Genomic DNA, 13571 nt, shown 5'->3' on the forward strand with positions numbered 1-13571 from the left:
TCCGCTAATCAGTTTTTAACTTAGAGCAGTGATGGCGAACCTTTTAGAGACCGAGTGCCCAAACTGCAACAAAAAACCCACTTACTTACTGCAAAGTGCCAACACGTCAGGGGGCGGGGCTTATCACAACGTATGATTTTACCCCCGTCGTTCTAAAAAGGACAGGGCCGCTTCAAAATAGACAGGGTGCAGATTTTGACTGCTTTTCGGACGTGGAAATACTGCAGAATGTCCTCAGCGGAAATTTCTGTGGAAAATTCTGCAGCATTTCTGCATCCAAAAAGCAATCAAAATCTGCACGCTGTCCATTTTAAAACAATCCTGCCCATTTCCGCTACATGTAAACATACCCCAGCTATAATAGTGCCACCCCCCCCCCCCACACGCGCGCAGCCCGAGCTTCAAAATAGTGACACCCCCCACCCCCCGCAATAATAGTGACCACCCCCAGCGGCCCCAGCAATAATAGTGACCACCCCCAGCGGCCCCAGCAATAATAGTGACCACCCCCAGCGGCCCCAGCAATAATAGTGACCACCCCCAGCGGCCAAAGCGATAAAAGTGACCACCTCCAGCAGCCCCAGCGATAATAGGGCCACCTCCAGCAGCCCCAGCGATAATAGGGACCACCTCCAGCAGCCCCAGCGATAATAGGGACCACCTACAGCAGCCCCAGCGATAATAGGGACCTCCTTCCCCCATAGCGGCCCCAGCAATAATAGTGACAGCCCACAGCGGCCCCCAATATAATAGTGACCCCCCCCCCCCCCACAGCGGCCCCCAGTATCACAGCGACCCCCCCCCCACAGCGGCCCTCAGTATCACAGTGATAACCTCCCCCAGTGGTCGCCAGTATCACAGCGATCCTCTGCAGCGGCCCCCCAGTATTACAGTGACCCCCCACGCGCAGCAGCCCCCAGTAGCACAGTAACCTCCCCCTGCAGCGGGCCCCCAGGTTCACAGCGACACCCCCGCAGCGGCCCCGCAGTAGCACAGCGACTCCTCTCTCACAGAGGCCCCCCAGTATCAACGGGTCCTCCCCCCCAGAGCAGCCCCGCAGTATCACAGTGACCCCCCCACAGTATCAGTGACTCCCCACAGCAGCCCTCCAGTATCAGTGACACCCCACCGCGGCCCCCCAGTAGCACAGTGACACCCCACAGCGGCCCCCCAGTAGCACAGTGACACCCCACAGCGGCCCACCATTTCTCTCCCCCCCCCCCGACCCACATATTAACCCCCTCCTCCTTGTGGAAGCGCCACTCCTCCTTTGTCCATCACGCCCTACAGCAGCGCTGATAGCAGTGAGCTGCTGAACGCCTCCTCCCCCTGCTCTCGCGGAACCTGATTGATTGTTTGGGTTGACTGATTCACCAAGCAACCAATCAGGTTGCTGGAATTGATGATTAGGGCAGAAGTTGAGAAGAAAAAGTTAAAGTAATATGCGGCGGGGATCAGTGCAAATAGGAGCGCTGCCTATTGAATGCTGGCAGTGGAGCTGCGGCCCCTGCAGGTATTCACTAACATGGTGAGCAGCTGATGGTGACGTGTGCCACCTCTGGCACGCGTGTCGTAGGTTCGCCACCACTGGCTTACGGTCTGTAGGAGGCAGACCTCTTCAATCAACGTCTTCAGGACTACAGGGATGTGGGGACAGGCCAGGCAGCTCGCTACCTGTTCCCCACAAGGAGGGCAGTTGGCAAGTGTCTATCCTTCTCCAAGAAGCGACTGAAGGTTGACGGAGCAGTATTACTCTCCCATCTACCCCTACGCAGGAGGCCGAATGGCCAGACATTGCTGTCCATTGTTTGCCCTATCTGGAGAGGAAAAGGCGGCATGGCTGGTGTCCAGTTCATTGCGCACCAGCCAAAGGTCCCCCGGGGAAGCCGTCTCTCTCCTCCCTGTGAGGTATGGGTAGCTTGTCGGGGGATCCTGCTGGAGGCAAGGAAGGAAGAAAGAAGATAGGCAAGTAAGAAGGAGCAGGTAAGAAAATAGCTTCCCTTGCTGTCCTGCTCCTCTACCGGAGTCCCCTCCTATGTCACGCTGCCTGACAGGCTGCGTATTTGTCACATTGGGTATTTGCCGCCATGCAGTTTGTGTTATGCCTACACTGGCCGCCTTGGGGCCATGTAGAGCTTGCTGCTGGGATCTGTTGTTTCTTAGTAGCTCAGCTTCACAGGTGTAGCAGATTGTGCTGGCTGAGTGTGGTGCTTCAGTCAGTCAATTCCCAAAGTCTATGCTCATGTATATATGGGAATGACATCCAGTCAAAGAATATCTTGTCTTGTTTTACCTAAGTATAGTGGTAGGCCAGGGGGGTTTGCTCTGGCCAGGGTGCCTGGGGGCTGTAGCTCCATCTACTAGCTCCCCTCCGGTCATCTCTGACATGCTGAACCACTATTGGTCCCAGTCCCTCTTCAGGCGGTCTCAGAAACAAACCAACATCTGTTTCTTTCTTAAAGGACTGTGCTGCTAGCTCAGTCAGCCATGTCCATGCAGACATCGGTCACTCATGTCGTCGGTGCATGAATGATTCTGTTGATGCGGAGTCCGTCGCTGACCTTAAATTTTGGCGGCAGAACGCGTCATGTATTCTCCCCTTTCAGGGATGTCTGGGCTGCTGCCGTTAGGAGTACTCTGTAGTCAGAGCAGTCTAGGACTTCGCTCCTACAGTATTTCTCCGCATAGCCTTCCTAAGCAGGTAAGAGCGTCATCCGGGAGACAAAGTAATCAGACAGAGTTAGTAGCGCGCTGCGATCTGATCCTCCTGCGCTATTTCCTCCTGCAGGATTGCTTGCAGAATACCGTGAAGCAGTATACACTAATACGGATTTCAATTCTTAGCGCTCGCCCTACCACCTCCAGAGGGTTCCACAAAGGGAACAGCGAGACTCACGTCAGGGATAATTTGGCAGTTATTCCATGTTTTAGGGTGACTGATTGGTGTCATGCGGTGGCAGTGACATCTTGGTAGTGAGCTGCCCTGGCTTGAAAACTCAGACATGTTTTTTCCTAGACCTAGACTTCTTCAGGGTACGTGGGCTTCATGCGGAGTCTCACAAGGCTGATACTAATGGTATTTTGGAGCCATGTGTCTCCATCTTCCACTCCCTCTGGTAGTGGTAGCTCCCATGTATTCACCTGGGTTGTCAGAAGACCCAGACGTTCAACTAGGTCGCCTACTAGAGGGCCCCCAGCTCTTTTAAGTTTACCCCTTTTCTGATAGTGCCGATGTCACGTTTAGCCCGCCCAGACTACTCGTCTCTCTTCTAAACAGGAGGCACTATTGGGCAGAAGTTTCTTGGTCATCAAAAGAAGGTAGTTATCGTCTGTTTGCATGTTATCTCACTGCATGTGGTATCTTGGCTTCACACTGATGGTCTAGTCCCATGGGATGAGCCAGTCACAAGTGGGCTCAATCGTTATTCGCAAATTTGCCGCTCTCTAGTGTCATAGTTAGTTGCCCTGGCTCTCTGCTGGTGCTCCCGACAACACAAGTGGATCCTTGGATTTCTGTGGTGATTTCTTCAGACTGGCGCTGCTTCACGGCAATTCAGGGTTACCATGCCAGAGACATCCTATATTCAGGCTGTGCTACAGCACATATATCTCGGACAACAGGTGTCTCGTTGGAAGCTCCTCGTCGGGAGCCTTTTTCACGGTGGGGGGATGAGTCAGTTTTCTCAGGCCCCTTTTATGCTCCATCTCTGAGCATACTGGATGCCAAGGCACCCATTAATGCTAGCCGAAGTTAAAGAGCGGATTACGCTTCTTTACACGTGCGGCTTCTTATATTTTCCCACCCCCTTGGATACTGCTCTTGAATGTCCAAAGCTGTGTCCCCCAGTGATATAGACGAGAAGACTAGATTTTGTAAAGAACTTACTACAAAATCTCTTTCTCATCATATTCATTGGGGGACACAGCACCCACCCGATGGGGGTTCTTTTTTTGTTTGTCTATGGTTGCACTGGCGCCCTCCTAACTTATTTTAAGCACTATACTTTCGTAACAAGCCCCACTGGGGTCCTCCTACTGCTTGCATACAAAATTGATTAGCTGAGTACCTGCAGAGGGTATATAGCAAGCGGGAGGTGCCAACTCGTTTGTCTGCTTAGTGTCCGCCTCCAATCAGCAGGTGCTGTATACCCAAGGTCAAAGCTGTGTCCCCCAATATACATGTCGTGAAAGAGATTTTACGGTAAGTTCTTTACAAAATCTAGTTTTTATTGTAGTACTGAAATATGGTGCTGGAGAGGAGAAACTTATTTTTTTTTTTCACTCTTACACGATTGCCGTTATCCATTGGATAACAGCGATCGCGTGACCAGGGATCGCATACCGCGGTCCCCCCGTGAAAACTTCAGGCTCTGAGCTATCTTTGATAGCCAGGAGCAGAGGGATTTTAAATTTCCCAGGCAATCCTCAGCTTCTGTGCATGCGTCCGCCATGTTGCTGACGGGCACATGCGCAGAAGCCAGGGAAAGGCCCGTGGATAAAGATCTCACCGGGAGACAAATCCGGGGGCCTTAGGTAAGTAATTTTATCTCCCCTCACGGATACAATCCATGAATTGAGATGAAACTAACTTGTTAAAAACTTTTTTACTTCACGTGATCTTCGTTCTCCATTGGATAACGGCGATTATGTGACTGGGGACCGCATATCACCGACCCCGGTGACATCTCCTTGCTCTCGTCTACTTTTCATAGCTGTAAGCAGAGAGATTTTACATTTCCCGTGCTCTCCAGCCTTTTGCGCATGCACCCGACATTTTGTCAGCTGGAATGCATACGCAGGGGCTGGTGGCAGGTCCATGCAAAACCACATTATTATGGGATATCGCGGAAGCCAGAGGTGAAAAGTTTCACCTCCCCTCACACAACCGGTCCGTGAAGAGAGATGCAGCTTTATCTTTTTTAACCTTTTTTGTTACATTTATGCGATCACTGTTATCTGACGGATAACAGCGATAGCATGACCAGGGACCGCTTACCGCGGCCCCTCATGCAGCTCCAGGCTCTCAGCTACCTCAGGTAGCCAAGAGCAGGGAGCGGTCACATGCAGAGACCTTGCGGATTTGGTCTACAGGGCAAGCATGTTTTTACGGCCCTATAGAATTATAGGGGTTAAATAATTCAGTTCTGGAATAAACTCTACCACTAATGGCAGGTGGGGGCTTTGCCAATGATGAGTGAAGCAGCTTGTCCTTCTTTCCACAGGATCGGGGCCAACTTGTTGATCGGTGGGAGTCCTAATGCTGAAACGCACACAGATCATTCCTCCTCCCCAAGGGCTTACTGCATCCCCTGCAGTGATGAGGAGACTGAATGGAATGCTGGTCATGCATTTGTGCGCTGCAGCTCCATTCTCTTTCACGTGCAGCAAGCACTCGCCTATTCTGGTTAGCCCCATTGAAAAAAATGGAGCATCAGCCACACATGCTTGGCCTGCACTCTATTAATTTTGATGTCACTACAGGGGAAGAACCGATCTTGCAGTGACAGGCAGAGGGGAACAAGGGAACCACCTGTATGAGATTGATAGGGGTGTCAGAAGTGAGACCCCCACCAATCAGCAAGTCATCCCCTATCTCCTATAACTTGTGATCCTGCACACACCCCTTAATGCCCAAAGCTTGAAAACTTGTCAGGATGGAGGCTGCCCACTTGGCACTTTCAGCCTCATTTGCATATTAGTTAAAACCTTTATTAACAGTTTATGCATAATAGGACCTGTAATTATTTGTATGGGGTATATGGTTCTGACAGACTGACTTTAAATGAAGCGTCACTCTTAATTATCATGGTCAAAATTCTGTGCTAATCCATTCATAAATCATTTAACATTTACAATAATGGTATAGAACCAAATAAACTTTCAAAAATTATTTTTAAAAAAACCAAAAACTTTTAGGCTATTATTTTAAACTTCATGTGACCTTGAGTTCTAATGCTGAATAGTAAGAGCTTATTCACCGGGGCATATTTTCTGTCCGTACATTTCACAGCCAGCACACGGACCTATTATACTCTATGCGCCATACTCCTAGGAGGGATTTTTCAGCGACGGAAAAAAAAATTTCTGCATGTCCCATTTTCGTCTATATCAGATACTGAATCAATTCTTTGCCATTCTTTCTGCCAAGAATACATATTACCAATTTATATACAGTAAATGTAATCTGCAAACACACTTTATTAACTTTTTCAACTTCATCCATGTAATAGGCATTGTGGCCTGTGACAATCTGTCAGTTTCTAGCTTTCATTGTCCCATAACATGTTGTAGAATTAAGGTAGTGGCCCGGTATTTTTTTCTTTATCTATGAGGTTCATGGTATAACAAATTGTACACTAGTCTTCAGTAGGGATGAGCGAGCGTACTCGGAAAAGCACTACTCGCTCGAGTAATTTGCTTTATCCGAGTATCGCTGTGCTCGTCCCTGAAGATTCGGGTGCCGGCACGGAGCGGGGAGCTGCAGGGGAGAGCGGGGAGGAACGGAGGGGAGATCTTTCTCTCCCTCTCTCCCGCCCGCTCTCCCCTGCTCCCCGCTGCGACTCACCTGTCAGCCGCAGCGGCACCCGAATCATCAGGGACGAGCACAGCGATACTCGGATAAAGCAAATTACTTGAGCGAGTAGTGCTTTTCCGAGTACGCTCGCTCATCTCTAGTCTTCAGTCAGAATTACGCCATATAAAAAAAAGATCTAAGAAAACTACTCACGTGTCTAATATAATCACGCATGACATCTTCCAGAGGCAGGGATCCCTCTTTTCTGAAAATTGAGGGATTCCACATGGCTGCTCGTGCCACCATAACAGATGATGCGGCTGTGACAGATCGAAATGCTTCTATGTCTTGGTACTCCCGGATAAGTTCCTGTGAGCCTCCACTTCAAAGGAAGTAATTACATTCAGATGAAACAACATATATCAAACAAAGGATAACCAAATCTTGCAAAACACAGTGAGGGTGGCTTCACTCATGGGGCGTCGGGGTTTTTTTTCATGCAGCTTTTTGAGTCAGAGCCACAAGAGGATTCAAAAGATATGTGGAATATAAAAAAGTCTTACACCTATCGTTCCTGCTATATACACATCCGGTTTTGGCTGATAAAGCTGCATGAAAAACTGCCACGAAAAACTGTGTGAAACCATAATTAGAGTGCTATTATACAGCCATAGGGAATGCTGGCATTTACTGGTAATTTCTCGGTTGCACCTGAGCTTGCAACTTGAAACAACGTCAAGCCTAGGTAAAACCCAATGGTACATCATGGCTGTTAACACTGGTTTACTAGCACCCTTAGGGCTTATTCACACGAGCGTATATCGGCAGCCGCTACCATCTGATCATCAATGCATCAAATCACACACGGCCGGGCGCTTTTACATCGGGCAGCAAAGATAGCCCTGGAACTATCTTTGTGTCTGGAATACGTCTGGTGATGCACAGACTCCAATGGGAGCCAATGACAGCGGCCGGAGAAGGGAGGTGAGAGAGAGTTTAGCAGCATGACTGCGAAACTCCCTCACCCTTTTTTCCTCCCCTCTGGCTGTTTGCAATGGGAGGGGCGGGGTGGAGCTACGCTCCATCCCCTCCCATTGCTAGCTGCGGACAAGGAGCAGGTACTTAGCTGCGCCCCCATCTCACCCACTCCCATTGCAAATAGCCGGAGGGAAGGAGAGGCAAGGGGGAGGCAACGGCATTGCGGCCTTGGCATATATGCGTTGGGCCCATGCTGTCTGAATGGGAGCACAAATGTTAGATGCGCACGGAAAACCGCCTACGCTCGTGGGAAAGAGCCCTTAGGACGCTATTACACAAGAGCCATTAACCTTCGGGTAGAAGTGCCAATTGCCAGACTGCACTGGTGCGTGCAGGTTAAGCTTGGCAATTGTCGGGAAAATGCTAGCAGTAACTGCTAGTACATGTTTAACAGCAGTAGATATAACTATAATTAGGTGATTAACCTAATAAATTTTCAAGTAGTTTTCCATGACAGCAAGTGATGACACCGCTGTGATTGTACTGGCACAGTACTTCTGCTGACCAAGTGCTGTGTAGATAACTGCAACACATGTGAATAGAGATCAGCACCAGGGTGGGTGCAGTTCTATAGAAAATCTCTAAGGATGCTCTGCTCTACTAGCTTTGAGACTCCTTCTAAGTATTCAAAAGTGTCCTGGCAATCAGACCTCCACCGACTACATAATGCACCCCCCCTGGTGATATACAACTCAATCCTCACAGCTACTTCTAACGCAGCATCATGTCAATGCTCAAGTCACCAGAAATGCACAAAAAAAAGATCCAGGTCAAGACGAAAGGTTGTAGATTATGGGGTGAACTATTTGAATCATTTTCATGTATAATGAGACAGAATAAGCAGAGTCATCTCATTACTGTTAAAGGGCGGGCAAGTTAATAACAGTTTTATTGCATTGCTAAAGGCCTAGATAAGGGGGCGTAGCAACACTATGCTGTACACAGATATGGTTCTGCATGCATCTTTATCACTCCCTGGTCACTGGAGAATGGGACTGAACTAATCACTTCCTGCAGACTGTAATAAACTATGACATTTCTCTGTCAAGTGAGTTTCATTCATTTCACTGCCACAAAGCACACACATCCTGCTTCAATGTCTACCCAGACAATACAAGAAAGTTTTCCCAGTTATCACTTTGGTTATCCAAGAAGCACAACTTACTGAAATTTAGTGACCATTTACCTACTTTCCACACAGCATGGGAAAAACACTTGTGATACTATCACAGTGCTGTGAGGACATGGGCTCAGAAGCTGTGCTTGTGCCATCAGAAGCAGGAGTGAGCTGTAACATACACCTGACACAGCCGGGACCAGACCTCGCTTCTATCCTGGAGATGTAACCCACCCAACCTCGTGGATGCACAGTCAATTCTGATACAATCACAGGTTTCCAATAGGCTACCATGACCCCTAGGTCTGCCATGCTTAATAGCAGTGCCTAATAGGCTGTCTGCAACACGGACATGCATAATATACTGTAATAGATTGTGCACGGAGATTAAAAAAAAATACTGCTTCAGCTTCTGTCAACTCAACGTATCAATATATAATACATCGTAATACAGAAGTATTACGTTCTATTACAAAAATATGTTGTAATTTATCATATGTTCAAAACACTTTTAAAAGATACAGAGCTCAAAAATGTTTTTTTTCCAAAAAGGAAGGACTGTGCTCACTATACAATCTTTTCTTGCAGTTTTCTTTAGGAAACACAGGTAAAGTCTGTTGCCATTAGAAGACCCTAAGGAAATACGTTGGACCCTCCTGATCTAGCTATACTCAGACTAAAGGCACTGAGCTAATCACTTTTTAACAGTAGGAGAACACAGTAACAGATGTAAGTTAACCAGAACAAAAATACTGCTAAGAGGCAACACATCCTCAGAACTATGGGAAGGTGCGGTGTTCCCCAACGAAGACTATGCAAAAGACATTTTACAGAAAGTAAAAGTATTCTCATTTCTTGTATGTATCATTAAGGGAAACAGGAAAGCATGAAACAGCCTAAACTAGTTCATTGGAAAGAGGGCCCACCTAGAGGTTTAACACTACAACCCTATGTAGAGCTTCGTAAAGAAAACTAGACTGTCACACCATGTCTGCCATTTTGGAGAAGTGTTCCAGGTGCAGAAGCAGACTTTATGGATGTAATTTTGCCTGATGGAAGAGGTACGTTTTGAGAGGAGGACAAGTCAGTCGAGGGAGAGCCTGGGGTGAGAGGCAGTCACATTTATAAGTGACCCAGCTTGTAAGCTTTTATTTTTTCCAGATGAGGGGAGTACTGGTTCTGAAGAGGAGATGGTGCCAGTCCCCCCATGGGTAAAAGGCAGAGCTTAGTGGGATTCCAGGAGCAGCTGCAAATACATATGGTGCAGGAGTCGGATGGAAGAGGATACAATCATCTGGCATCTTCCCAACATTGAGAGGGGAAAATCACTCCACCGTTTCAGCTCTCCCAGGATCTTATTATCAAAGGTGGGTATTTTAAACAATATAAAGAATCTTGAGATCGACTGATATGGACTCACAGGCACTTCAAAAAGATCGAAGCAATACTGACCGGATTATGACAGTTCCTCCGATATAGGTCTGTATAAAAGTCATAAAAAACTTGGCTAGGTACCCCTTTGTACTCATTTTTTTCTTCAGTCAATATGTCTTTGAAAATTAAAAATTGTAAAGAGTAGAAAATGATGGACTGTGGGTGCAACGCTTGTCATGTGAAGCGCATAAAAGCAAAGAGATTAACATAATTTCTTCCTTATTAACTAAATTATAGCCAGCACAAATTACACAGTCCCTTCTTCAGAAATGGCCGGAAAGAAATACGGGGATGTTACTGGATATTCATGTCCAGGAAAGAAGAAATGACGCCACTCGTTAAGCAAGTCAAAAGGAGTCTGGATGCCTTTCTTGGAAGAAACTTCAGAAACAATGTAACAAGTGTCAGGGAAATATGCAAATAAGGCCGCCTGCAGATGGGCGGAAATTCCGCCGCGGGATTCCCCGCAGAATTTCCGCCTGTACACGCCTGCATTAGATTGCATTACAATACGCAATCCTATGCAGACGGCCGCGGTTTGTCTGCGCGAAATCCCGCGCAGAAAACAAACCGCGGCATGCTCTAATTCTGTGCGGGGTTTGCAGAGCCCCGCATAGAAACGTTACTCACCGGCCGCTAGCTCCGCTCTGTGCATGCGCCGGCTGCCCAGCAGCCGGCACATGAAAGAGCAGGAGCTGCGGGAGCGGGTGAGTTCTGCGCTGCTCTCTGCAGGTGCTCGGGTCCAGCTGTGAGAATTCTCGCAGCCGGATCCGACCCGGCCGTCTGCAGGCGGCCTAAGGGAGATGGAATAAAACCTTTACAGTGCCACCTATTGGAAAGCAGCATTCCTTCAAGCCAAAGTCAGACTTTTTATACAAGCCTTGTAACAATGACTGGGAATCTAGGTGCTCTCCCTAAGGAGAAAAGATAGCGTTTCTGAGGACCGGATCGTCAGGGAAAACATGCCAAATAGCATTAAAGTTTCATGCCCCTGGTTTATTCCCTTCTTGTTCGGGCTGAGAACCTTTCAGACCATTCTTCTTTGTACATCAAATAAATATCTTGAAAACAGTAAGTAATTAAAAAATAATGTATTTTAGGAACTCGAAAAACTTTTAATTTAAGCGGTGATTAAACATTATTAACCTACAACCGGAAAACCACTTGCATACTATGACATGGGTTTCTTTTACTTACTTGGCAATAACTGGTATTGATACAACCTCAGATATCGCCTTGATGAAATCACAGTGAACAGGATGCTGAGGTCTTTCCTCCTTCTTTCTTTAAGTAAATATAAAAGAAAAAAAGAAGACAAAAAAACTTTCAATTATCAATAGGAAATAATACTTTATAAACCATTAAATAACATTTTCTAAATGTATTTAAACAATATGAAAAGGCACACTGGCAATTTCTGAAATATGTAACCATAAAACAACAAAGTGAATCTGATCAGGTTTGTTAAAGCAACCCTCTAGTCCGAGGCCAAATTTGAAGGTAGATTGGGGGAGAAATATTACTTCCTGCTCTCGGTTTGCATCATTTGCTGCAGGTCTGCAGATTACTAGGTCCCTCTTCTGTCTAGGATGGCCAGAGCACCTCTCTGACTACCCCAGGCACACAGTCCACTGGTAGTGCATCAGTTGTTTGAGTCACTCACATGAGCAGCGTTGGCAAATCCGAAAACGATGAAGTTTTAAAGTCTACTGATGCACAATGTGCATCGAGTAGTCAGATAAATGCTGTGGCAAACTTCGAAGACTGAAGAGAGGCTCTGTAACCAGTGGATCCTAGACAGAACAGCAAAAACTGAGGGCACCACGTAATATTTCTCCCCCTTAGTCTAACTTTAAATTTTGTCCTGGGACCAGAGCGTTGCTCCTGTCCAATACCCAAAGGCAAAGAAGTTGTCAGCAGCACAATATGAGTACCATATGGTTTGAACAGGTATCCTGCACACCCACTGGGTTTGGGATCCAAGCCAAGCCGCTCTTTAGTACAAATGTTGATGAAGTAGTGGAAACAGCAGATCAAGGTGCAAAGCAAAGAAATAAAGAAACTTCATTGCTTTGCACCTTGATCTGCTGTTTCCACTACTTCATCAACACAATACCCAAATACCCACATGTAAAAAGTCAGCATCATAAGTGCATAATGTATAATCTTGCTGTTCAATCAGAAGTCAACTAAAATTTTTGCAACTCATTTCAAAACATATTTCACATACAGAATAGCTTTTTACGTTGGCAATTTATTATCCAATAAACGTATCTTCCAGCACTGCACAATTTTCCTTAAAATCAAATCACTTAATTTATAACATAGTTAAAAAATCCTGACTAATAGATGCACAAGCTCGCTTTACAATGTGTTTCCAGCGTGTGCATGCTCTTAATCATGGCAATTCACATTGAAAGCCCTATATCAGATTGTAAGCTACTCCCACTTACGTTACCTGATCATGAATTTCCAAATACCAACAATTACAAATACATTTAACCACTAAATCACAAAGACTGTTTGCGCCTTAACGACTAATTTTTCAGGAGTCGCATTCCTAAAGTTATAACACTTGAATTTTTCCGTTGACATAGCCATATAAAGGCTTGTTTTTTTGCGGGACAAATTGCATTTTTTGAATCGTTTTTGGGTACATATAACGTATTGTATAACCCAGGGGTCCCCAACCACCGGGCCGCGGACCGGGACCCGGCCGTTGGGTGTTTAGCGCCGGTCCGCGGCACCGCGGGGAACTTTTGCTCTAAACACAAGGCCCGCGACCGAATCCGGCCCGCTGCCTTGTGCTATGTGGCCCGCGGCGTGCCGACGCTGCTGACCACTGAAGCGATTACCAGCAGGGGCACCGCAGCTCCCCGCTGGTAATCGCGCTGATCCCGGCACACACACTGACATCTGTGCAGGAAGGGATTCTCTTCCCCGAGTCCCCTGCTCATTAGTTCCGCAGGAGAGGACTCGGGGAGGAAGCGTTCTGGGCTGACGTCAGGGCAAGCAGACAGAGAGCGACAACAGGGAGGAGGTAAGTATATGGGTTGGGGGGCTGCCTATTACGGGGGGGGGGCTACTTATTACACGGTAAGGGGCTGCCTATTACTGGTGGGAGGGGCTACTTATTACTGGGGGGGGCTGCCTATTACTGGGGGGGTACTTATTACAGGGGAAGGGGCTGCTTATTACTGGGGGGCTGCCTATTACTGGGGGGGGGGGTACTTATTACAGGGGAAGGGGCTGCCTATTACTGGGGGACCTGCTTATTACTGGGGGGGGGGCTGGTTATTACTGGGGGGGACCTGCCTATTACTGGGGGGGACCTGCCTATTACTGGGGGGGACCTGCCTATTACTGGGGGGGACCTGCCTATTACTGGGGGGGGGGGGGACCTGCCTATTACGGGGGGGGGGGGGACCTGCCTATTACGGGGGAGGGGGGGACCTGCCTATTACGGGA

The 13571-nt window shown here is 47.5% G+C and overlaps 1 protein-coding gene across 1 annotated transcript in view; it reads right to left on the reverse strand.

The window, feature by feature from the left end:
* The window catches only part of DUS2 (dihydrouridine synthase 2), a 97129-nt gene that overhangs the window by 30452 nt on the left and 53106 nt on the right, over positions 1-13571 (reverse strand). Inside the window, exons 10-11 of the mRNA XM_066582681.1 lie at positions 11301-11387; positions 6728-6896 (exon numbers count right to left, since the gene is read on the reverse strand). Of these exons, the coding sequence (XP_066438778.1) occupies positions 6728-6896; positions 11301-11387 (256 nt within the window). The remainder of the gene's footprint in view (positions 1-6727; positions 6897-11300; positions 11388-13571) is intronic.

The sequence above is a fragment of the Eleutherodactylus coqui genome, chromosome 11, assembly GCF_035609145.1.
Source record: "Eleutherodactylus coqui strain aEleCoq1 chromosome 11, aEleCoq1.hap1, whole genome shotgun sequence".
Lineage (NCBI taxonomy): Eukaryota > Metazoa > Chordata > Amphibia > Anura > Eleutherodactylidae > Eleutherodactylus > Eleutherodactylus coqui.